Source organism: Mastigoproctus giganteus, chromosome 5 (assembly GCF_048544385.1).
Source record: "Mastigoproctus giganteus isolate SK-2022 chromosome 5, ASM4854438v1, whole genome shotgun sequence".
Classification (NCBI taxonomy): domain Eukaryota; kingdom Metazoa; phylum Arthropoda; class Arachnida; order Uropygi; family Thelyphonidae; genus Mastigoproctus; species Mastigoproctus giganteus.
The window spans coordinates 233,927,271-233,954,740 of NC_143579.1; the positions used below are offsets into that span (position 1 = coordinate 233,927,271).

The window sequence follows — 27,470 nt, forward strand, 5'->3', positions numbered from 1 at the left end:
AAAGTAAAGAGCACTTTTTCTTCTATAACTTAGAAATTTGTCTCTAAAAATGCCAGAACTTGGAGTTATAAATGCATTGTTACAGTCTTTACTATTCTGTGTACCACCACATTGTAAAAGGATTTTATTGTTGCCTTCTAAAACTTATAAATCTGAGATGTATTTAAGAATCACTTGGGTTGGATACAATTTTTTTTTTTTTTTTTATGGGAGAAGTGACTTGTACACTTCAGTAGGTGCACAGAGATGACATTTGCCAAAGGGTTAAATTATAAAATGTTATATCAAGCTGGTATACTTATGTAGATTTTGTTTTGCATATTAATTTTTCATTCTTAGCATTCAACTGCAAAAAGCAAATTCTTATTTGCAGGTGGATACCACCCAGTAAAAATTGGCGATCTCTTCCATAGCCGCTACCATGTTGTACGAAAATTAGGCTGGGGACACTTTTCTACAGTCTGGTTATGCTGGGATCTTTTGTAAGTTTTAGGTGTTCTTATCTGTACTATTATATTAAAAATCTTCATCTTATTGAGATAACAGCTTTGCTGTGAGCAAACAAAATGTAATCACTTCAGTCAATGAAAGACTTTCATCTTACATTATGATTGTAGTCTTTCATTGACCGAATTAATGCTTAATAATTTCTGACAACAATTGAAACATTAGAATTTTAAAAAGTTTGAAATTGGTTTGCCCAAGGGGTATATTACCATAGAACTAGTTAATTTAATCATGTTCAAAAGTATTTTTTGTCAAAGCCCTCTTTGATCAGATATTTGCATTTTAAAATAAGTTCATTTTTGTTCACAGATTTTTTCTCTTATTTTTCTTTATCTGTAGTATAGTAAATATTAATGTTTATATTTCATATACATATACAGGCCAGTAAGTTTATATCTGTAATATCATTTTCATAAAAATTATGCTGATGTTACAGTAATTATTAAAACAATTAATTTAGCATACCCACATTTTTCCACTCCATTTATTAATATCACACACTATAAATTAAATACAAACACTGTGAAATAACTCTAAAATATGAGGACAGCTGATGTGTTATTGCAGTGCCTGTAGTGAATATGTTAGAGACTGCAGGAATTCTTTAAAGACCTCTTTAACTGGGACTATAGTTAGTCAAGCTCAAGCCAAGGGAGTATGTCCCCCCCACACACAAGTTATTCTGGAATTTTTAGACCACTCAAATTTAAATTGACTCATGAACACACTTGCATGGACATAATGTGATGAAACTCTGTAAACTAGAGTACCATAAGAATTGGGGCTGAGCAGAAAAAAATTTGCGAGAAAAATTATGTGAAACTGGAATTTCTGTAGCCAAGGAACAGAGAGTTCATCAAACTTAGAATGGAACTGATTACAGCTTCTGAGAGTTATTAAGAGCAACTGGCCCACAGATAGAAGTTGGAATGATTATTATCAAGAACAGAGCCTGTACAAAAATCATGAACAACTTTAGAAAATATGTATAACCCATAACGTTTTATTGAGGGAGTATCCCACTTTCTTTTTAGTGAGGGGAGAATCAACTGATACAAAAAGAAAACCATCCTGCAAAAGTCCAAAAAAACATACAGCAAAACACCAAAGTTTATAATGCTTTGATATTTTGTATAGAATCCTCTGTTACATCTGATAAAAAGCAGTTTTTATGAAACCTCAAACACTAATGATATTAGAACCTGTAGTACTTAGTACCATGCATGGGTTGAAGGCTGTGAAGACAAGATATTTGTTGATATTAGACTTTAATTTCTGTTGATTGTAATTTTAAAGAAATATGTGTGAAGGAAGGTTTGTTTGTTCCAGAGAACAGAAGTAGAAGGGATGAATGAAAAAGAGGAACAGTTGGTTCTAAGTTTGGGGCTGGACATTAAATGGATGTTGACTGGTTGTGGCATTTTTTTTTTTTTTTTTTATTGGTGTAGTGGGAGAATTTCAGAAGTCAGTTGAGAAGAACAGCACCAGTGGAAGTATCTGTAGAAAAGGCATGTAATCAAATCTGAACATAAGTGAATAGAAAGACTTTTTGTAAGAGATAGGCTCATCAATTAACTTCATTGCCTTCTTTTGAATAGAAGCTAGGTTTGGAAACAATATTTGTGACATGCTTATGCTAAGAGATTAGAAGTCAGGGTAGCTCCTGTCTAGAAATCAATGTATCATTGAAGATAAACATAGGAGCAGTAGGCTCTTTTTTGCAGGAAATAAGACAGCCCTGAGTTTTAGGAGGATTGAGGTTAACTAAGTTTTCTTTTCCCCATTGCAGAATTATCTGGAGATTATCATTTAAGAAATTGCTGGTGGTGGATATTCCAGAAGTGGAAGCTGTTTGTGCAGGGCAGGGTTTCTCAAACTGGATGGTGGAATGTAGTGTGCTGTAATCAGCAAAACCATGAATAGGATTTCCAGTCAGTGGAAGAAGGCATTAATATACAAGATAAAAAGCATGTAGAAAGAACTGAAACTGAACCTTGAGGAACACCATCATTACTGGAGAAGTTAGACAAAGAACCTGCAGTGAGCTATCCAACTGCAATAAAACCAATGGAAATCCATAAAATGGAAGTTAATTTAGAAGGTGTGATCAAAAGACAAGACAGTATGTAATCAGAAGCCTTGGAAATGTTGAGAGAACCAAAGTTTTCCATCAAATTTGTAGAAAGATGAGTAACATAAGCCAATATATCCCTATAGGATTTCCCCTGAAAAAATCCATATTAGTAATAATTGGAAAGTTTGAGATAATTTCAGTTGGCACTTGGTGGATTTATTACTTCAGAAAGAGAAGAGTTAAATAGGATCACTGGATTTTGGCATCCTGTTTGAGAACTGCCTGGATGTGAGCAAGTTTCCATGCAATAGGGAAAAACACCAGTGAAATAAGAAAAGACAACACAGAACTGGAGCAAGCTCGGGAGCATAGGTTTTGAGTAAAAGTGAAGAAATGCCATCAGGACCTGAAGCTTTCTTAGCATCAAAAGTGTTCAGAATTTTTCTAACATCCTCCTTTCAGAAGATCATTGGAGGCGTTTGGTAGAGTGTGTTTGGTATAGGAGTGATTTACCAAGATCATTGATACAAGGGTGTGAAGAAAAGTAGGATGATAATAAATCAGCTTTATCTTTAGCTAATGATGCAACAGAACAATCGGAATGTAATGGAGATAGAAATATAGATGGACAAGTGAGGTCAGCATCTTTGAGATAAGGTAGTTTTAGAGAAGAAAAAAATTGTTTCCAAATTTCCTTTCTTCTCAAAATTAAAATGTAGTGTGGAGTTAAAACAGCAATCAAAGATGAATATTTGGATAGAGTGAGTGTGTAGGTTGTTCAGCAGAGTATAGGAAGAGAATACCAGATGATTGAAAGCATCACTAATGATCTATAAAGAAATGTGAAATCATGGAGGGAGAAAAAAAATAGTGATTAATACAGCACTTAGTGAAACATGTGGGATTCATATGAAAAAAAAAAACTAAAGTGCTGTTTATAATCAGTCAGATGCAGGAAAAGCATTAGAAAAATAATAAACTTTGCATAGTTAGCAGAGGCATGGTGCTTTTCCATTGTATCTAATGTCATGCACTTTGTTGTAAATAGCTAATATTTGCTGTGGCTCTTGATGGCTATCTTTAGATGATTTCCGTCAAAATAATATCAGTAGAATAAATAAATAATAAAAAAAATATATATATATATTTGCACATCAGGTATGGTTTTACTTAGTATTCTTAGTGATTGTCCTGTCCAACTATCCTTCTGTCTTCCATACTCAAATATCTTCTATAAATTACTTAGATGTAAGTGCATACACCCACCACATTAGTATTATAATGGCTAAATGATGCAAGAAAGCAAAAGTAGGCTTTTTTTCTACATCTACCAAAAAAAAAAAATCTATCACATTCCTTCCTGGGAGGGACATGTGTAAATGGAACCATTTATATCATAAAGTCAATGGGAAATCACAGAGTTAGGTTCCAGGCACCAAAAATTTTACCTAACACTTTGCATCAGTTTTTTATTTTATCAGCATTCCTCATAATTGTAGTAATAGTCAATGGAGGAATATTCATAGCCCTACATACATTAGGGTGGTTTTCATCAGCTTCCATCCTCCGAATAACCTCCATCTTATTTTCCGTGATAGATCGATGTGCCTTTTTCATACTTTCATTTGCACTAGGATTCATTAAACTTCTTTTACAAAATATGCCGTCTCTTTATTCTATTAAATTAAAAACTTTATAACACGATTGGAAAAAAGTGCACATGGCCATCACTATTATTATTTAATTTATTAATAGCACAATTAATAAAAAAATGTTAGCATAATAAATTTCCAACATGTGTAAATGGCATAAACAACAACCAAACGAATGCTTCACTGCATGGACCTTTACCACCGGCACCCACGAGTGGCTATTTTGAGGGCGGGAAGCTTTCTTGTCTCTGATTGGCTATGATACGGGCACGCTAATCGCTGATTGGCTCAGATTGTCCTTGATTATATGAACAGTGCATGATACATAGTACAGTGCGATGCTGATAAATTTTGTCTGGAGATTTTAAAATTTCAATTTATAAAAAAATTGCAAAAAAAAAAAAAATAAAATAAATGGTCTTGTGATTAGTGACTGGTGTAAAACGAGGGCTACCTGTATTCTAAAATGTTCTCCCATCATCCTATACAAAGGGATTTTGACATTTTTCCTACATGCAAAGATCCATATATCATAGGCATGACACTACATACCTTCCTAGCTGCCAGCTGCCTATTTACACTGAATGGAAAATTTCATGTCTGACTGAATCATAACTCCTGAGTCTTTTTTCATTCTGGACCCTGGACCACTTTTAACCCCCTCTTCCCCAGATTTGTAAGTAGCTCCTGAATTTCTGTTGTACAGATCCTTATATTTAGAAGCATCAAGGCTCACTTCATTTTTTGGTCCATTTGTACAACCAATCTGTCATTTTGAACCAAAATGGCCTGGTTCATGTTGTCAGCAGCCCTCCTTAACTTTAAATCATGAACAGACTTTGACAACTCCCCCCCCCCCACTCTCCCTCATCATGAAGATAACAGAAGTGGTTTCAACACTGATCCCTGAGGGACTCCCCATGTTTCATTGGCCCACCCTAAGGAATATCCATTTATGACTACTCTATTTCCTATCTTTAGCAAGACCTTGTTGCAACAAAGGATCTTGCTATTGATATCAGTTTGCTCCAGTTTATATAATAGTATTTTGTGGAGCACTATCAAAAGCTTTACTGAAATAAAGGTAAATACTGTATGTCATAGTTGTTTTTTGCATCCATCTGTTTTATGAACCCATGCTGTGATCCATCAAGGATACCATTCCTATTGAGATGATTCTATATATATCCTAAATCAGAGATCTTGTGATCTTACTCACCACTGAAGTCAAACTCGCTGGTTTATAGTTGCCCATCACATCTTTCACACTTCCTGTGTGGATGAGAAGACAGTGCCTCACCAGTTCAGGAGGATCTCCCTGGAGTCTAATGATGAGCTTGTTAACATCCTTAGTGGAATGATGCCCTCGTATGCAGCCTTTCTTAATATAACAGGATATATGTATGCCTGATGCTTTCACTCAGCTTCAGTAGTTTCCCTCATATGCTCTTCTCTGAGATTGATATATCACTTAATTTACAGCAGTCTACCCCTTGTCACTGATCCCTTTTGTTCAAACAGCCTTTCAACTGTAAAGATTTTTGCAATGTACCTATTCAATTTCTCTGATACTTCTGCTGAGCTTTCAATGACTTTTCCTGTTTGATCATGCGCCAATAAAATCCAAATCAATCAATCAATCAACCTATTTGATCAAGTAAGGGACATGTCTGATTCACTCTCTTCCATTTTGCATTCGTGTACAAAAATAACTGTCTCTATTTTTAGCTGTCTTTGTTACCAATTTCTTATATTCAGCTTTGACCTGTATTACCCCATCAATGGTTTTGGTACATGTATGCTTATAATACTCATAAATCAATATCTTGTGGTAGTCTGTAACTATCCTATGCTTTCCTCTTTTGCCCAGTTAAATCCTTAATTGTTTTGTTTATCCACTTGGACACCTTTCTTCTGCAAAATTTCTTCACTGGAACAAATCCATTGGTAGCTTTGAGGATAAATCATTCGAATACTTCCTGTAATTAACTTGTATCCAGCAGCTTATAGTTGTCTGTCCAGTTAAGAGAGCCTGAGAAGTACCTCAATCCATTATTATCCCCTCTCTTGAAATTAAAGCTCTCTCCCTTTTCCCTTAAACACTACTCATTTTAGACACTACTCATTTTATGCCATTGTAGTCACTACCTGCTATTTGTTCCTACATTCAGACATGGAATAAATAACAGTCATCCAGATGGCTTGAAAATGTGTGTCCCCATGGCATATTGCTGATTCACAATTTCCACTCTATAAGAGATAGCTTGAAGTTGGCCATAATGAGGCAGCCACATGTAGCTGCCCATTCAGGTTTCTGTAGAAATATTTGTCATACTCCTCAGAGTTGTTCGGTCTATAACATACCCCAACTCTCACTTCACTTTAACCACATGTCATCTTGCACTACACAGGCTTGACCACCTGAACATTATCTTACTCTGGATACGGTCTGATCACTTTCAGAGAGCTCTTGATAAGAAGCATGACTCCTCCTCCTCCCTGTTGACCTATGCTACCCTCCTGAAAATTCTATACTCACTATAATAAAATGATTCATCCTATATCTCTGGATGGCACCATATCTCCCTTAGCTCTATTATATCAGCATTAATTGATTTAATAAAAAGCTCAGATTTGTTTAATTCATTTACATTACTACAAAATTTAATTTACTATATAAGCAAATTAAATTTTGTAACTTGTGGTTTTTCAGCCACGATGTATCGTGTATAGTTTCTTAACCCTGAGTTAGGTGTGCAGAAATTTGAAAAATCAGTAAAAATATAATTCAAAATTGTTAATTTTTTTATGCTACCTTTATTTTCAAACTTTTCTGAACATAGCTCTGAAAAATCCATGTTCTGCATTAAAAATATGTATTTTTAATTAATGTTTTAAAATTAGACTTGTCAGAGAATGAATGCAAATTAAAAAATGGTGTGCTTCAATTAGATGCCAGCCTCAATAAAAGGAGCACTTGCTGTATGAAACATGGTGTGCACATCAACAGTTTGATTACAGATGATGCATGAATGTCACAAAACCAGATAGTTTTCTGATTGCACCAAGGTGTGTGACAGTAAAGTGAGCCTATTATCAATAAATGTACTTGACAGGTGCTAGTCAAATGTACATATAATTAGGTTTAACTTAATTATGAGTTTTTCTGAATTGTGTGATAATTAACAGACATTACTGAAATTTTCAGTAGAAAATTCAAACAAAACACATTCAAAACAGCTGTGCAAACAGAGTAGATGAAGAACAAATTGGCGAAATATTGTCAGAATTGAATCAACCCTATGTGCCTAACTCAAGGTTAAACAGGATTTTCCCCAATAGTGTGTTACTGATAGTGATTTTTAACTTATTTCATTGTTTCTTTTCTGTGCATAAAGTAATTGCAGGTGAAACACAAGTACGCATGGGGAATGTTCAAGTGTGATTTTAGCATGTCACTAACCTCATCATTCTTATAGCAACCCTAACCCTACAAATTAGCACTTTCCCTGAAACCTTAAAGCTTCCTGAATGACACTATCAAAATTTCTAGTACCTCCTCTGTTCAAAGAATTCATCCCTACAAAACAAATTTCTTCTGTTAACTAGAATGGGCTATGCTGAGAGAGATTCACCCCTGTAAGTCTTGCACAATCTCTGAAATCTAGAACTAATCCACAAGACTTGTCATATATTCCCTCCTACTGTGTCCTGCCATCAAAAGAACGTTTTGTCCTTTCTCGTGACATTTTTTCAGCATGACCTTATACTTCACCAAGTCATTTGATTTTTTTTTTTTCTCTTCTCTTCAATAAATACTCCAAACACGAAAGGTGTGTGTGTGTATATATATATATATATATATATATATATATATAGGTACCTATGAAAGGTACCTATAGATTGTTGGTTGAAAAGACAGAAGATACTTGTTGACATTAGGTTTGAATTGCTGTAGATTGTAATTTTCAGGAAATATATTTGAAGGAAGGTTCTAGAAAATAGAAGGTATAAATGGGCAAAAGTTGGCTTCCTGAGTTTGAAGTTGGATAGTGAATGGATGTTTACTAGTTATGACACATGTTCAGACTGGTTTGGAAGAGAGGGAAAATTACAATTGCCAGTTCAAAAGAGCATGGATGTATCTATAGAAAAGACATGTAGCAGAAATTGAATATCCATGGATAGATTTTGTAACCAACTGCCTGACTGCACTCTTTAGAATGGAGTCAAGAAGTTTGAGAGAGGTATTGGAAGCATCACCCCAGATCTGCGAATGCCCCATACCTTTATTGGGGGGGGGGGGGTGTCAAAGAAAACCCAGTTTTTTGGATGCAGAGGAAACAACATTTGTGATATGCTTATGTCCCAAGAGATTAGAAGTTAGGATAATTCTTACTAGAGATATGTGATTTATAGGAACAGTAGACTTTTTGTGAGATAAGACAGGACTGAGTTTTAGAGGAATTAATGTTAACTGAGATTTCTTTACCCCACTGAAGAATTATCTGTATATCAGCATTTAAGGACTTTGGAAGATGTTCGAGAAGTTGAAGCTGTTTGGTTTAAGGTTTTCAAATTGGAAGGCAAATGTAGTGCTATCATCATCAAAACTATTCATAAGATTTAAAATCAGTGGATGAAGATCATAAATATATGAATTAAAGAGTGAAAGAAAGAGCTTCTGTAAGATGGGAGGTTATTTAGAAGACCTTTATGCCAAACATAATCAAACCTTTAAAAATGTCAAGAGCAACTGCTTCAGTTTCAGTTTCACCAAACCTTTCCATGGAATTTGTCCAAAGGTAAGTAATATATCACCAGTTGATCAACACTGATGAAATCCATATGGAAGATCATTGAACAGATTGAAAGTTTAAGAGTTGGCAGTTAACAAATTTCTCCATTACATTGGAAAGAATAGAGAAAAGATTTACCAAGGTTGAATTGATAAATTGGAAAAGATTTAGCTGAAGGTGTAATTGAACCACCAAGTTTTAACAGGAATGAGAATATAAATGGCCAGAAGTTAGAGGCCAATAGCTTTAGCAAGATACCAGAATGCTTACCTACCATTTGGCCATGGATCAAATTTTCTACTCTTACCCTATTCAAAGTCAAGTTTGGATTAATTAACTCATTAGCACCAGGCATACTCATATGGGAACTCTAATTCAAAATGTTATTATTTTGAAACTGTTGCAGTTCCATGAAATATTTCTCTATCTATAAATATCAGGAAATAATTCATATACCACCGTCAACGCCAGATGTCTTAAGTACCAATCTTGTAACCGTTGCAAGAGGCTGATTTATTTTTCTAGTGACTCATGGAAGTTATCAAATTTTTTTTTTTAATACAGTTTTTTTAATTGTCTTTGTTTTACAATCAAATTTAGAGACAATATATGCTGTAAGTATGAACAAAATTTCATTTATTACATTTTTTTTCTAGTTATTTTATTTATTTATTTTTTTGTTTATATCTTACTGTCCTCAAATGGGGACGATAGGTGTTACTGTATATAAATTTTATTTTTGTTTATAGTGAATCATAAACTGGGCAATAATGGAACCGAACATTTTTTATGGCAAGAAGAAATACACCAGACTTGAGGTGCAAATCAAGAATCTAATGATAATGAGGTTTTTGAAATTTGCATATTACATCCAAATTTGGACACGTTGACAGATTGTGAACAGTTTGATGGAGATGTTTTACAGGACTATAATTCATTTCCAAAAGAAATTCCTGGTTCTATGGAAATTTCATTTGACAATACCAATGAAGATGTTTTACCCCTGGAAGAAGATGTTCCAGAAGATAAAAGTGGTAGTGATTCAACAGTATATCTTGATTTCGAAAAAGCAAAATGGCTGAAGAGCCACCCAGAATATGCACCTTTCGGAACAAATGAACATTGTTTTACAAGTGAGTTAGATGCTGTGAAAATTGACTTAAAAGATTTGTCCACACCCAAAATATTCGAAAAACTTTTTAGTGATGAAATCATAGATTATATATGCAAACAAACGATAATATATGCTCAACAAAAAAACAATCATGAATTTACTATCGCCAACAAAGAAATGTGAAGTTTTATTGCAATATTGCTTTTGACAGGATATCACAACCTTCCTCAAGAAAGAATGTATTGGTCACTGGACGAGGACTTTGGTGTATCGTGCATTTATAATGCCATGTGAAGAGATCGATATCTAGAAATAAAGAAATTTGTACATCTGGCTAATAATGATGAAATTGGAAATTGTCAAGATCGACTGTACAAAGTTAAGCCAGTAATGAATATGCTCATAAAACAATACTTCCAGTGAGACTTTTCAGAAGGATCTGTCAATAGACAAGTCAGTGGTGAAGTATTTTGGACATAATCCAACTAAACAATTTATTAAGGGAAAACCAGTAAGGTTCGGTTAAAAAATTTGGATCGTAAGTAGTTCTTCTGGTATTGTTAAGCTTTTGACGTCTGTTGCAGAAAACCAACTAAAGGAAACCAAAAATGTGAAGAGTATACCTGTAGGTGCAAGAGTGGTTATTGATTTATTGGAACATGTGCTGGATCAAACAACATAGTTTTCTTCAAACAGGCCTATGGGGCTGGGAAATTCCATACTGCCATAATTAAAGACAAACACCAGCCAGGTGTTTGTCTTTAATTATTGCAGCACATAGTTTTCTTCGACAATTATTTTACAACGTACTCATTGATGATATTTTTGAAAAAGAAGAAAATAAGAGCTACAGAAGCTGTGAGGGACAATAGAGTTCAACGCTGTTCTATTATGTTGTCTAAAGAAATAACAAAAATGGAAAGAGGCACTTATGACTATAGGTTTGATGTCATCAATAGCATATTATGTATAAAACGGAAAGATAACAACGTATGTTCTATTCTTGCCAATTATGATTTTGTTGAACCATTACAATATGTAAAACATTGGTCAAAAACTGCAAAAGCTAAGGTCAATGTAGAACAACCTGCATCGTTTGCATCATACAATAGTGGAATGGGTGGCATAGATACTCATGTTTGTTGTTATTTGTTTTTAGGAGCATTAGCAACTAAGGCCATATTGCTCCGGGATATGCTGTGGTCATTGCCTGACCTTGCCGCATCCTCCGTATTTGGTGGTGACTGGCTCGAACCCCAGTCTAATCAAGAAGCGTGTGCTACGCACTGCTGCTCCTTCCCACCTGGCTACGGAGGCGCCCAGATACTCCTGACCAATGTATATCTTTGTACAGGATAGCGATAAGAGGCAACAAATGATGGTGGATCCTGTTTACATACATGTTAGATATGATCACTAATATGTGGAAGTTGCACCAAATGACAGCAGAGATAAAAATGAATCAATTAGATTTTTGTCGAAACATCATATGAAGTTAATTGAAAGATTCTGCATCAACAAGAAGCAATAAGAAGGGAAATGCTTGAAGTTCCATGAAAATTAGCATTAGTAGAGGCATATGATGCAAGAAAGCAAGCTTATGCAGCAGCAGCCAAAAAAAAAAAAAAAAGCTCACATTTCACCCCTCCGTTCGTTCCAAATACCTGTCCAGCTCAGCCTTAAATTTATTTAGGCTATCAACTTCCACAACAAAGGATGGAAGTCTGTTCCACCAACCAACTACCCACTGGCTAAAGGCAAACTTCCGCACATCTATCCTACATCTATCTTTCCTCAGTTTGAATTTATGCCCTCTCAAGTGATTATTCTGAGCAAGAGGAAGAATCCTATCAGCATTGAGCATGCTCAAACCATTCAAGGCTTTATACACCTCAATCAGATCACCTCGCAGGTGCCTAGTCTCTGGACACTGTAATTTGCAAAACTTAAGCCTTTCTTCGTAAGAGCAACCCTTTGTTCCATTCACTAATCTTGTTGCCCTTCTCTGTACTCGTTCCAGCAGCTCTACATCCTTCTTAAAATGAGGCCTCCAGACCTGTATACAGTACTCAAGGTGTGGCCTGACCATTGCCTTATACAAGGGGATAATCACCTCCTTATCCCTGCTAGAAAAATTCCTGTATATTAGTGAAAAATTCTAAGGAAGGAAAATCGTTTTGAATATTTTCGTTAGATTCTTTTAATTGCGTTAATTTGATTTTTAATTGTTTTAAATTGATTTGAATTGTTAAATTGATTATTTAATTATTTATATTTTACTCTAATGTACCGGTAAGTTGTCGATTTTTTTTTCGTTTTTTCCGTTTTAATTTCTGGAGGGTATCATACGGAAGTGTTCTACACACTATATTGAGGTAAACTCCTCTTATTATTTTACTAATGTTACACCAAATTGAATGATCATTACACAATGTCCACCTGTGTCAACAGAATGTACTCTCTTGTAGTCAATATGCTTCTAAATGAAGAGCATAACTCCTCTCTCCTCTTGCCCCCTCTGTCCTTTCTGTAAACATTGTACTCTCCATATTCAAATTCTGCATCTCCTATATCTGAGTCGCACTGTTTCTGAACTACCTACAGTGTCCACATTTGATGACCTAACCAGTACTTCAAATTCCTCAGAATGTTTTGTTGAATTTGAAATACAGTATATCCTCGATTTAATGGACTAATTGAGGGAGAAGGTGCCTGATGTGCCGAATGTTCATTAAATTCAAATGTCTGTAAAATAGTGTCTATATGAATTGTTGCGTTGTGCATTGAAGCACAATGCAACAATTCACACACACACACACACACACACACACACACACACACACACACACACACACACACACACACACACACACACACACACACACGTGTGTGTGTGTGTGTTTGTGCAAAATGACAAATTTTGCTATGTATATATTACATAGCAAAATTAAATATCACGCATTAGAAAATAATAATAAATTCTCTCTTTTAACAAGAAAAAAACTGAACATTATGTAGTCTATTCAGAAGAGGATTGCTTTGCTCCTCTACTATGGTTATTGTCAGTCCTGGTGAGAGTTGACACTATTTGCTGATGAGGTGCTAGGTTGTAGTGACACAAGTTTTGGTCAACTAATTGGCTTGAAGAAAGCATCCAATTTCAGTTGTGGTTTGGTGCTTATGAATAATAATCTCTCTGAAAGCTCTGAAGTGAGAGTAATATGGCTGAACTTCAGGACCAGATGATGTCAATAAAGGTGATCAAGCCATCGAGATGAGATCTTAATTCAGACAGCTTGATTTTGTAAATTGGTAGACCTTCTTTCTCATCAGTATCACTTTATTTGCCTGCATTTTATCACAAGCCATAACTTCGATTGTCTCCCTCTCTGTCATCACGTGATACCCAGGATCACCCCCCCCCCATCTTCTTCTAGCCACTGCAAGATAGCATCTTCTGTTACTTCATTTTTGCTAGTATTCCTAATTGTACTGTGAAAGTCACTGACCTCACAACCTTTGAATTGTAAATCATCATCCATGTTATTTAAAAGTGTTTTCCAGCCATTTTAGAGTGTTTTGCTCTTTACTGCTTTCTAAACTGCTGCAAAGTTGAAAATTGCTGATTATAGGGTGTAATTCCTCAGATTTTGTAATGTATATTGCCCTCTCGGGTCTTCACTTACATCAATTTAATCTTCTAAGACAACCATCACTTCCTCCAAAAACCCTTTCCTGTAGAGCCTTTTCATTGCAAGAATTATCTCCTGAACCACAGACTGGATGAGGGATGTTGTATTTTTCAGCAAAAACATACGGAGGGTTGATTCAACCTTTTGATAATAATTTTGACATTAATCCTGCTTGTGACTTACAGCAGGAATGTAAACTTTTTTTTTTTTTTGTGCAGGCGCAGTCCCAAACCTTATGAACAGGTGCATCAGTTGTAGTTGTTTTAACGTCAACATGCCTTGGAAATTAGACCCATGGTTGGAAGGTTACATAACTGTGCTTTCCAAAGAAGGGTATGGTTATGCGAAAATTATTGATAGGTGCAAGTCAAAAAAATTTAGTGTATCGAAGTTTGGTATCCATAAGGTTTTGAATGGCCAAAGAAAAAGGAAGCTGTTGCAAATAGTCAGAAAACATCAAAGAAACTGCAACCTGCCTCAAATCGAACAAGGGAGGTAGTACGAAAAGTGTCAGATCTGCACACTCTACATTTGGGATTGTTCACTGTGTTTTCTGCATGATTGCAAGCTTTGGTGTTGAGGTAGGTACCTGAGGGTTTGATGGGTCTCCCTATCTTAATCCCTTTGTGGGTATCAGGCTCTTCTTCAACCTTTCATTAATACCATCATACTCTGAGTTCACCCTTTAATTCCTTAACACTTTACACTGAACACACACATATATACACACAAAAGACACCCCCTTTGTCCGTATCATTCAGTTATAATTAAAAAGGTTGTGTGTGAGTGTATCATGCTATTGGGAATGTTAGAGCATTATTAGATTCCAGGGAGATCCCCTTGAATTGGAGAAGTTCTTATGACTTTCCAGTCCAAGATGGTGATATAGAGGAGTTGGGTAAATATACACAAGTGTATTTGACTTCTGTGTTAGTAAAGCTCATGGAGGCTGCAGTTAAGGAAGTGATTGACAACCATCTTTACAAGAATGGTTCCTTGTAGTAGATCACAGCATGGGTTCATTAGGAGGTCATGCCCAACCAGTTTGGTAAATTATTATAATGTGGTCATTAAACAGTTGGATGTAGGTAATAATTTTGACTTGTATATCTAGGTTTTTGTAAAGTTTTCGATATCTTTCCTCTTTATGGAAGGCTGCTATATGAAGTGGAAGAAATTAGAGTTACCAGTAAGATCCTACCCTGGATTGCTGGCTGGCTAACAGATGAGAAACAGAGGATTGTCATAAATTTAGTCTTCACAGTGGATTAGTGTAATAACTGTGTGAGGGACCCTCCTTTTTAATTTTCATAGACAACATTGTTAAGGATATTTAAGCAATGCTGCTGAGGTTTGTTGCTGAGTTGAGGTTGGAAAGGATGGATAACAATTCAAGCTGTGCCATGATGCCGTTGCATGTGTGGTCCGAAAAATGGCAACTAAATTTTAATTTATCATTATTTTTTTTTATTAAAACCCCAAATTAGAACTTATAGTACAGGTCGACCCTCGCTAATCCGGTTTCACTGCTAATTTGGACATAATTTCCGCTAACATAATTTAAAATTTCCCAGGTCGGCGCACGGACCTGCCGCTACTGTTTTGGTGCATTGGTTGCAGTATCAGCTGTTGACGGTGAACTCGTAAACACTGGAAAGCCATTCCCACTTGTTTATCTGGATTTATTATTATTATAACCTGCTCATATTTAGCCCCAGCCATGGTCCCAGTGCATAAAGGAAGTGCCTTTCGTGGTGTAAAGCACAAATACCATACATTGTCCATAACAGATAAAAGTTGAACTTCTGAAAAAACTCGACAGCAGTGTCTCCTGTGAGAAGTTTAACTCTGCTTAATTGTAAATTCCAGCAATTTCTCTCAGGTCCTCTTATTTTAGTAATTTTATTTTAGCCATTCGAGATATAAGACAAGACTTGAGTTTTAGAAGGATTGAAATCAACTAAGTTGTCTTTACCCCACTGGAGAATTACCTGGAGATCGACATTTAAGGAATCGGTAGCTGATACTTGAGAAGTTGAAGCTCATTGAGCAGGGCAAGGTTTCTCAAAATGGAAAGTGGAATGCAATGTGCTATCATCAGCAAAACTATAGATAGGATTTCCATTCAATGGAAGAAGCTCATTAATATACAAGAGAAAAAGATCGGGGGAAAGAACTGAACCTTGGGGGACACGGGCATTAGGGGAGAAATTAGAAGACAGAGCCATCTACCATCACCCTCAGTGAGCAATCAGAGAGAAAACTGGATAACCAATTACAAAGAACAGTTGGCAAACCATAAGACGTAAGCTTGTTTAGAAGACCTTTGTGCCAAACAAGATTTTTGAGATGTCAAGAGCAACTCCTTGTGTTTCACCGAACTTTTCCTTTGAATTTTTCCATAAATGGGTAACATAAGCCAGAATATCACCAGTGGATCGACACTGACGGAATCCATACTGGCGATCGTTGATCAGACAGGTTTCTAGGTAGTTTAAGAGTTGGCAGTTAATTGATTTCTCCATTACTTTAGAAAGAGTAGAAGTAATTTCAATGGGATGATAATTGAATGGGAGGGATTTGTCACCCTTTTTAGGAACTGGCTGGATATGAGCAAATTTCCAAACAGAAGAAAAAACACCTTTGGAATAAGAAAGTGAAAAAAGGTGGCAAAGAATAGGAGTAAGTTCAGGAGCACAGGTTTTGAGAACAAGTGGAGAAATACCATCAGGACCTGGAGCTTTCTTAGCATCAAGATTCGTCAAAATCCTTCAGACGGAAGACCACAGGAGGCATTGAATGGAGCGTGTTGGGAATGTTGGGAGGTGTTTTACCAATATCATTAATACATGATTGGAAGAAAAATGGGATGCTAGCAGGTTAGCTTTATCCTTGGCTGAAGTGACAACAGAACCATCTGGTTTTGACAGAGGTGGGAGCAGAGATGGGCAAAAGGTTCTGGCCAATAGCATTTGGCAAGAGACCAGAATGCTCGGCTACCATTAGGGCAAGTAGCAAGTTTTCTACTCTTAGCCTGTTCAAAATCTAGTTTGGACTGATTAATAACTGTTTTACAATTGTTGCGAGCTTTGGTATAAGCAGAAAATGAAACTGAAGAATAAGAAACAACTCAATCACGATATGCAACATTCTTCTCTTGAACAGCCTTAGCACATTTATTGGAAAACCAAGGTTTAGGTAAAGGACAAGATTTTAAAGTGGAGTGTGGAATAAAGGATTTCATTCCTACAAGAATAATTTCACTGACATGATCAGAACAAACATTGACATCAGAAGTTTTGAAACAGTAATCTGACCAAGGAAAAGAAGTCTCGCAGGTCATCCCATTTTGCATTCTTGTAATGCCAAACAACACGAGGTTGGGAATAGCCATGAGATAAAGGTTCCATTGGAGAAGAGACAATCACCAAGTTGTGATCTGAAGTGCCTAAAGGACCTCTCACTTCGACCGTATACTTACAAGGGTTGTTTGTGAGAAAAAGATCAAGCATATTGGCTGTATGATTAGGATTATCCGGTATTCTTGTAGGTAAATGAACAGTCTGTGCAAGGTCATTAGTAATTGCAAAAGCCTCAGCATCTCGACCAGCTGGGTCGGTGTGACTAGAAAACGGAAGCTAGCTGGAGTTGTGAACATTAAAATCACCAGGGAAAATTACCTCACTGTTAGGAAAGTTGGACTGGAGAAAGTCAAGTTGCAAAGAGAGGAAGTCAAAGAGCTCCAAGTGATTAGTGGTGTTGGGAGAATGGTTAGAGACAACAGATGAATTTGACACAATGAAGTAGAGAGATTTTAAGCCAGAGAAGATCAAAGAGAGGAGATTCCAAATTGCCAGGTCTCTCACAGGGAATATCGGAACGGACATATGCATAAGTACCACCTTTGAGGTGAAAGGAATCATACAGCAAATAATTTGGGCAACTGAGATGAGCAGTAGTTGAATCAACCAATAACTGAAATTCTGTCAGAAAAAGTACACTGGGTTTGGCAGACTGCAAGTGGAAATGGACATCTTTGAGATTAGAATTGAGACCATGTATATTTGTGAAATGAATTAGGAAGTGTTTGTGAGGTTTAGATCTTTTTTGCAGATAAGCTTACTCTATTAGTTTGACAATTCGTGGTGTATTCAATAGTAAGAAAAAGTGGGTGGGACATGCTGTATGAAGTAAGGAAATTTTTGGATATGGCATACATGTAGTAAGAATGTACACCCAGATCCTTGACATAATGTGGCCTAGACAATGCTCCCCACATACACACCATTCGGACTCCCACCAGTCACTATCTGGCAGAGTAGAGGTAACAAGATTATACACTAGCTGAACCGGAAACCTCCTAGATAGTTACCAATAAGTTCGGTCCGGTGTACTAACTAGCGGCCGGCCTGCAAACACCGTTTTAGAGCTGTACCCTCTAAATGTAAGGAAGATTAGATCGCGCCACGATGTTCATCGTAATCTCAAAAGTCATTAATCATACTGCATGATGGAAGAGATAGGGAAGGGTTGACCGGAACTTAGCTGTGGAGACTAAACATGTGTTCCACCACTTCAAGCCTCCAATAAGCAAAGTGGTGGTATTGCACCGGTTGATGAGTCATCTATCACCTAGTATTTCCTGATAACACAGAGGGGCGGCATTCCTCCATGTGGTGTGGGTGCCACACCTCTATCCCTGCATACGTTGGTTAACACCTGGGTAGTCACCCATAGTGTGCTTGTGCATAGGGTTATACCCAGGATTACTAACAGTACCTCCATCGTGAAGGTGCAAGCAGAGGGTGTCACAGACCATCCAGACTTCACCAAAATTGGGTCCACTTGACTTCAATGTCACCCAAATATCAGTTCCATGAGCATTTTAGACTCTCAGGTACCAAGCACAGCTTGTCTGTCATATCTGAGAGAATGTCTGTGACAACCTAAAAGACCAAATTCTTCTAAATGTAAATTTATAGATTTGTGCAACAGAAATCCTGGAGTTATGTTTCGGCTAGTGGAGCTAAAAGTGGTTTGAGATTTTTAGACAGGTGTTATGATTAAGTCATGCATGAAATTTTCCCTGCAGTTTAAACATTCAGCTAGGAAGATGTGGTGTCCTGTCAATGATTTACATGACCTCTGCTAGTGAGGGAAAGGATATTATTATCCTCTTATATGAGATAATGATGAGACGCATTTGGAATATTGTATTCAGGTGTGAAGACTGTGCATAAAATGGACATTGAACTTTTAGAAAAGGTTCAAAGGAGGGGAAACCAAACTGGTGATGGGTGAAAATCAATGTACATATGAAGAATGGCTTAGAAGATGTGGAAAATTTGAACTACAAACAAAAGCAGAGATCTGATTGAGATGTATAAAGCACTGAAAGAATAGAGTAAAATGAATGAGGGAGGTCTGTTCTTCCTCATAGGGTGAGACAAGAACCAAATAAAAGTTCAGAGAATAATAGAAGACTGGAGCTCATGAATTTCATTTATGGGCAGATTGTTGAACACTGGAATAAGTTTTCCCCAACATTGCAGAGGCAGTGAGTCTGGCCAATTCAAACAGAAGTGTCTGTTTACCCTGTGGGAATGGGAACAGTGTGGATATTTTGTTTTATTTTGTTTTATTTTATTTTTATTTGCCTGATGCAGGAAGGTCCATTTCTTTGCATCATTTGGCCTAATTAACATCACTAAGCAATTTTTAGAAGGTATATGTTTGTTGATCTGCGACAGGTTTGGCAGATCGGCAGCTTAAATTTATTGCCTTAAAAAAAAAAAAAAGAGGCCTCAAAGCTAATTAGCCCAAGCGTGGTGGTATCTGCAACCAACAAGATCAGCTGATGATGACATATGTTAAAGCCACACTCAATATTATGACATTGTCAGGAAAAATTGAAGAGTGTGTGTGTGGACATCTTAAAGGACAGAAAATAAGCATACTTGGATTGAGTGAATCAAAATGGAAAGGAAATGGGTGTAGAGAGTTAAGAGGAGGCTATTACCTATATTGGTCTGGGGATGATGTAGCGAGGAAGGGTGTAGCCATCATTATAGACCACAGGATTAAGGGAAAGCTACTGGAGGTGAATAATATCAGCGACTGACTCATGTCAATTAAACTGCAAATGAATGAATGACATTGAAAAGTCATTCACTGTCTCATTGAAGATAATACAATGTTACACACCGCAAACTGGTTGCGAAGAAATGAAGAAACTGAGTTTAAGGACAAGCTTGAAGAGAACATCACAGGTGGAGATATAGTTATCATGGGTGACCTGAATACAAAAGTTGGGGTGGAGAGACGAGGACTAGAATACGTTAAGGGTCTGCATGTTGGGGACCTAGGAATGATGATGGTGACAGGCTGTTGGGTTTCTGTTTATTTATGGAACAGATTGGTCATAGGAAACACCTGGTTCAACAAGAGAAAGAGTTACAAAGTGACAAGATACAGTTGGGATGGCCAACAGGATTCCCTCCTTGACTATATACTCTTTGATAAAGAGCGACACAGAAGATTAGTGGATGTCAAGGTCATTCATAGTGTCTCCTTGGATAGTGAACACAGTTAGTTGTTGGAGTTTTAAGATTCCCTAAATTGAAGAGGATCAAAATAACGAGAGAGAGAGAGAGAGAGAGAGAGAGAGAGAGAGAGAGAGAGAGAGAGAGAGAGAGAGAGAGAACGAACTAAGGGTGTGGAAGTTGGAGAAAGGGGCGATGTTCAGAGAAGAGTTTAGGAAGGTTGTACCTAAGACAGTGGTGAACAGCGTGGAATCAGAATGGAAAGCATTCAAAGACTGTATAGTAGTACTGACAGAGCAGGTTTGTGGAAGGACAAGCAATAGAAGGAGATGGAAAGAAACCCCATGGTGGAATGATAGGACGAGAGAGGCTGTGAAAATCAAGAATAATGCATTCAGGACCTACTTTCAGAACAGAAATGATGAGAATAAAGAGAGATATGAAACCATAAAGAGAGAGGCTAAGAGGATAGTTAATGAGGAGAGAAGACTGGTTGGAAGAATGGAGTGAAACTCTGTGACAAGATATCGACGGTAATAAAAAGACTCTGTATGGTATGAAGAGGAATAGAAGAAGAGATGGTGAATAGAGCAAATACTTGATGGATGAGAATGAGAACCTAATAACCAAGGATGAAGAGATAAGAGAAACATGGAAGAAGTATTTTGAAAATCTGTTGAACATGCAGGACAGCCAACAAAAGGGACAAAGGCAGGTTGATTATGGAAGAGGGGATGGAAGAGAAGATACGGAGAGAGCAGACAGACTTGACATGGAATGATGTAGTGCAGGCATGGAAATACATCAAGACAGGAAGTCTGCTGGTATGGATGAGATAAATGGAGAGATGCTGAAGGCTACAGGTGAGGCAGGGATAGCATGGACATACAGACTGTTCCGTAAGATCTGGAATGAGAGACAGTTGCCAAAGGACTAAAAAGGTTTGATCATACCGTTGTTCAAGAAGGGGGAACAGGAAAAAGTGTTCCAATTATAGAGGCATCATACTGATATCACATGTAAGCTGTATGAGAGAGTGTTAGAGCAGAAGATAAGAGAAACGATTGAAAATAGGATGGCCAAGGAACAGTATGGCTTTAGGCCTGGCAGATTGACGGTGGATCTAATTTTCTGCATCAGGCAACTGATAGAAAACTGTTATGAACATAATAAAGAATTATGGATGGCATTTTTGGATATAAAGAAAGAATTTGATGCTGTAAAGAGAGAGAAAGTGTGGGAGGTTTCGAGAAACTTGGGGATAGAGGAACATCTTGTGGAGAGAATTGAGAATATGTGCACCAATACAGTGAGCAAAGTAAGAACAGTGATGGGGTTGACAGAGAGCTTCGAAATAACATCAGGTTTGAGGCAAGGAGGCATCCTGTCACCACTACTATTCATAGCTGTCATGAATGATGTGCAATGTAGAGTGGTGGAACAACTTGGACAGGACCAGATGAAAGCCATGCTCTTCACAGATGACCTCTGCATATGGGGAGAGAGCAGGGAACAAGTGCAATGGCACATTGATATATGGGCTAGTATGGCCAATGAATTTGGATTGGTTTTCAGTTAGGAGAAGAGTGAAGTAATGTTTCTAAAGAGGAGTGGCGATCTTGACGGATACATTACAATGGAAGGAAAAGAGCTAAAAATGGTTAACAACTTCAAGTATCTAGGAAGCAAGATTACAGACTGGAGTGATAGACGAAGAAATAAGTAGGATGCAAGCAGGCGGGAATTTTCATAGGCAGACAAAAGATCTGAACTGGAACAGGAACATACCATTGAAGTGTAAGACGGCTATATATAAGGCCTATTATGTACCAATTCGGACATATGCATCTGAAACTTGAACTATAAGGAAAAAGGATGAAAGCAAAATTCAGAGGGCAGAAATGAGATTTGTGAGGAGCATAGCCGGAAAGACATGACGTGACAAAATCAGGAATGATGTGATTGATTAGGGAGAGAATTCAGGTTGAAAAACTCCAGAATAGGATTGAAAGGTCCAGTTTGAAATGGTTTGGACATGTCAAGAGGATGAATGAGAGGCATTTGCCAAGAAGAATGCTTGATTTACTGTTAAGGGACAAAAGACCAAGGGGAGACCAAGAATGAGATGGCAAGGCATGATAAAGACCAATGTCTAGAGTGAAATCAACGACGGAGAGAAGTACATGGACAAGGCATGGTGTCAAGGCTTCACACGTCGACCCGTAGAATAGCGGAACGATGACAGATGATGATGATATGTTTGTTGCTTTCATTTTTCATAATGTTGTTAGCAAGTATCTACCGCTTCAACATTAGACATTTACACTAAAGATCTACTATAATGATTGCACTATCAATTTAATGATGTTAATTATATAAAACATTTAAATGAAAATTAACACAGATGAAAATTGTCGGCAACTTTCTTAAAGGAATGTAACTTAAGTATGAAGACGGTTTCATATGTGACCTGTAATTTTGATCTTAGTATGAATTAGTCATCTGGCCTGTTTCATATTAGGTAGTTTTCCTTTCCAATCTATTCTTCCCCTTAGATGTACATACACATTTGTTCATTGATGTGCAAGTTAGTATTACTGCAGCTAAAAATTCTTTAGGATAGATTTGCAGTCACTGATAAATTGCCATAAAACTTTTCTCTTTCCCGAAATTCTTTTTAACAGTGGTCTGCAAGGTATTTTTGGACTCAGAGTGATAAATATTGTGATGGTCTTATTTGAAGTATGGTGGCTGAGCATTGTTGTGTTGTAGAATGGATACCTCTTCATGTTTTTCTTAATGCTTTTTTCTCTCAATACTGCCTTCACATTAATTATTGAGAGACTGGAATACTAAAGGCATCTGTTTTTTTTTTTTGTTTTTTTTGATTTGGTAGTTGTTGGCGCATCGGCTTCTGTGGCCATATTGCACCTCCCAAGGTTTTTGCAGTACTTTGATCCAAGCCCGAGGCGGGAATCGAACCCGCGACCTTTGGGTTGCCGGGCAGGTACTTTACCCACTCGGCTAGCCCGGTCGGCGCATCTGTTGTGACCCTGCTACAAAATAAAAAAACACGTGTGAACTCTGTACGCATGAAAAAGGTTTTATGCGAAAACATCTTTCATGAAAATCGGAACCGTTTTAAAATCGAACAGCTAGAACCAAAGTCATGAACAATGTAATGTTTTATGCTCACACCCGCTATTTACTCTAGTGAATCAGTGTTAGTGACATTAGTGTCATACTTCTTTCCGAAATATTTATTATGAACATTGTAATCTTTTATGCATACACCCGCTACTTACTCTACCGAATCAACATTTGGAAGAGGTTAGCGAAATCTGAGCCAATAGCCTAATTACCCATTTGTTGAATACTATGATTGCAACAACACCAGTATTTCTATTGTTACAATGTGCATTTTCATTACATTCCATTGTTAGGTGCCTTTATAGATGTTTTCACATTGGTAATTTATAAAAAAGGGACTGAATGCCACACTGCTATAGCCTTCGTGTTCAACGATGCCGAAGTCAAATGCAGAGTGTTGTTGAGACTATAGAGCAAGCCAACCTGACAAAATTAAGATGGAGATAACAGTTAGTGCACGAGAACAACAGATACTATTGAGATTGCATAATAGACAAACAGAAAATCGAGCATTGTATTTAGCAGTGCCCTTCAACCAGTAATGCACTCCATCAAACAGCGATGTACCCAAAGTGGGTATTGATTATGTATAATGGAACATTTTTCCAGTTGCAGAGCAGATGAGTTTAAATGATCGAGCTCCTTTTCTTCACACCTACTACTATTGACATAAGAACACATATCGAGCCTTTAAAAGGATATTTATAAAAAATGATTTCTGATGCTACATTTGTGATCGTCTATGGTTCGAAAATGACACACACACACAAAAAAACAGCTGCTGAAGATGCACCATTGATACACACACTGTATTTCCCGACATTGACAGGATCCTTGTGTGTAATAGGTGCGGGGGACGATTGGTTAAGAACAACACCATTCCAGTGCTGTCTAAGTCAAACGGCTTTATATACCCAGAAATTCCATTGCATTTGCTGAAGTTGGATTTAGTGACAGAGGGGCTTATCTCTCCTTGCTTTACTGTTCATGCAAATAAGGCTCCTGAGACACGCATACGGACAATATGGCATTCTGGGCCAAGTGATCAATGTGCATGTTTCAGTCAACACGATGGTCCATTGTTGGCCAAGGGAGATTGACTGAAACAGGCACATTGATCACCTGGCCCAGAATGCCATATTGTCTGTATGTATGTCTCAGGTGCCTTATTTGTGCTTATAAAATGCAAGAAAATACACCAAGTCCAGCTATTTCATTGGGTTAGTAAGAAAGTGAGTGGCTGAAGTGTGGCTTCAATATTTGGTTGACATGCCTCTCTATCGATTGTATGAAATCATGATAGATCAGTTATTCCTTAAAGACAATCACATTAAAATTAATTTGCTAAAGACGATATAAGCAAAGTGGTTCCAATCGAGGAAAATCTTACCGGCCAACAGTAAACATTGTGGGGCGATGATAAATATCTTAGAATCGACCTTGGGAGAAACTAAATGTACTGCAGAGCTTACTGTTTGACGAGCATGCAGAGGAACTGTCCTTTGCCGACATTTATCTTGGACAATTCAGAATGTTCAGAGAGAATTTACGTGTGACTCCATTCATGATGGCAACAAGCGAGCTCAGACAGTCTGACCGACATGGTGTTACTCCATATCATCTCCTTTGCATAGCAATGAAGGTAATGGGATTGAGAACAAGCGCTCTTTGACAGTGACTTTCAAATACATAGGTAAAGATACAAAACTGACTCGCGAGCAAGTTCAATCCAAAGAATACATTAACAATTTAGCCTTCCTACGCAAACAATTTAGCATTCCTAAGGACAATTCAAAACTCTGCCTACTACTGGGCCCAACATAAGTGCAGTCTGTTCACTATGATTAGACAGCTTTGTAAACCTACAGTGTTCTTGACTTTGAGTGCCAATAAAATTGGTTGACTGCGTTTGCTTCTGCTATTGTACAAGTTAAGAACAAGTGATATGCTATTAGTGAGGACGATGCGAGCGACATTGACTTCATGCAGAAGGTAATGCTAGTGAACAATGATGCCGTAACTTGTGCAATGTACTTCAAGAAAATCGTGGATGTAATTATGAACATATTGCAGTCAAAACATTATGGCCTGTTTGGTCAACTTTTTCAAACACTTAATTTCAACATCACGGTAGTCCATACGTGCACATTTGGCTGTGGCTAAATAATGCTCTCAAAGATCCTTTGGGTGAGAACAAAGAAGATGGCATCGCAATGATCAACAAGTTAGTGTCTGTCTCTCTAGTGAGGCTTCGGGGAGCATCAAGCTTCAAACTCACAAACATACATTCATGTGTTCCAAGAAAATAATGCCGGATAAATGACAGGCGTGTCGACACATGATTTTGCGACATGGAAATGACGTCACAAAATTGTCATTTCCATGCAGTATCATGATTTCTGGTTTGGTGATCAAATTTCCAATCTGGAAATAACATAAAATTATGGCCTTCCTGTCACTGACCTCTTTTGTCCCCTTGGAATTCACTATTCTGTTACGTCATTTTCATGTCACAAAATCATCATTTCCAGTTTGTCGATTTGATCAATAAAAAGATGTTTTCTCATCAGATGTGTAAAGGGCATTTGACATGACATTTGGTCAAAAGAAAATTTCTTCCCTTTTGTGACATTCCAAATGCTCTGGGGAAACCTCAACTCTCCAAGCTTTTTCATAAGAAGTGAACATCACCACTACCAACAGTGATGTTCACTTATGAAATTTCACATGTAGAAATGCAACAGTTTCCCAGATTATTTCTCAGCTTCAATAATGTTCATTTGATTGACTGCTGTTTGTAGCCAATACAGCATTGAAGAGATTGTCCTTGAATGCAGTACACCACTCATATGTTTTCAACAGTGCATCATTCCTGAACTGTACTTCAAGTTATTAGTGGATACCAGCCAGGTTTGACCATTCCTTCATCAAAATGATTACACATTGCTGCTACTGCTCCTCCTTACTTCTATTGAAGGCATCTCACAGTATGGCTAAATGCATGCAAGTATACACTTATCACATTGTTTATGAGAAACACTGAAAATTCTAGGACAAATTTGAGCCCTTTGTATATAAATTTTTTTCACTAAAAGCAGCGACAAGGATGTCACATCAAATGCAGATCTTGAACTTTTAATTCTTTTCATAAATTTAAAAGAGGAGGCTGCAGTAATAATTAAATTAAAGTTTATAGATTTACCTTAGTTTAATGGAGAAAATTGCAAAAAACTACAATACATAAAATGATATGATGTGAATTATAAATCATGGAGATCTGTGAAGAGGTACAAGTCCAGAGGTCATATAATGGCCTCTGAACTTGTGCACTTTCTGAGACCAGCTTGATATGATTGTGCAGGGTTTAGCCAACTGTGGACCGTGCACCATTCTTTTTATACTAATAGCCACTTTAATTTGTTCTTAAATCCTAATGGGATATCTAGTTGTTATTTGGTTTTTAGGAGCATTAGCAACTAAGGCCATATTGCTCCGGGGATATGCGGTGGTCATTTCCTAACCTTTCCGCATCCTCCATATTTGGTGGTCACGGGCTCAAACACCAGTCTGATCAAGAAGCGTGTGCTACGCACTGCTGCTTCTGCCCACCTGGCTACGGAGGCGCCCTTTGGGATATCTAGTAGGTTGGAGTGTTGTTGTATGAGGTACTCTATGAAATAATCTGCAATTCTGAAAGAATATGCTTTCTGGAGTTTTCTGGAACAGGCTCTCTCATTTTTGGCATTGTGCTTAAATTGAGGTGGTTGGATCTTTTGGCACTTGGAACTAGTTTTAGCATGTATGGAATACTGCATTTTGGTTTATTGTAGGCCAAAATGTAGCAGATGACACTGGAATTGTTATCTAATCTTTATCGTGTGAGTTCAATTCATTTTGCTTGTTAAAAAAAATTCCCTTCCAGAATGTTTTTTTTCATTCA

The 27,470-nt window shown here is 37.2% G+C and overlaps 1 protein-coding gene across 1 annotated transcript in view; it reads left to right on the top strand.

Moving 5' to 3' along the window:
- Positions 1-27,470, top strand: part of LOC150086288 (SRSF protein kinase 3-like) — a 406,569-nt gene that overhangs the window by 54,919 nt on the left and 324,180 nt on the right. The window contains exon 4 of the mRNA XM_090374450.1: positions 374-482. Within this exon, the coding sequence (XP_090230576.1) occupies positions 374-482 (109 nt within the window). The remainder of the gene's footprint in view (positions 1-373; positions 483-27,470) is intronic.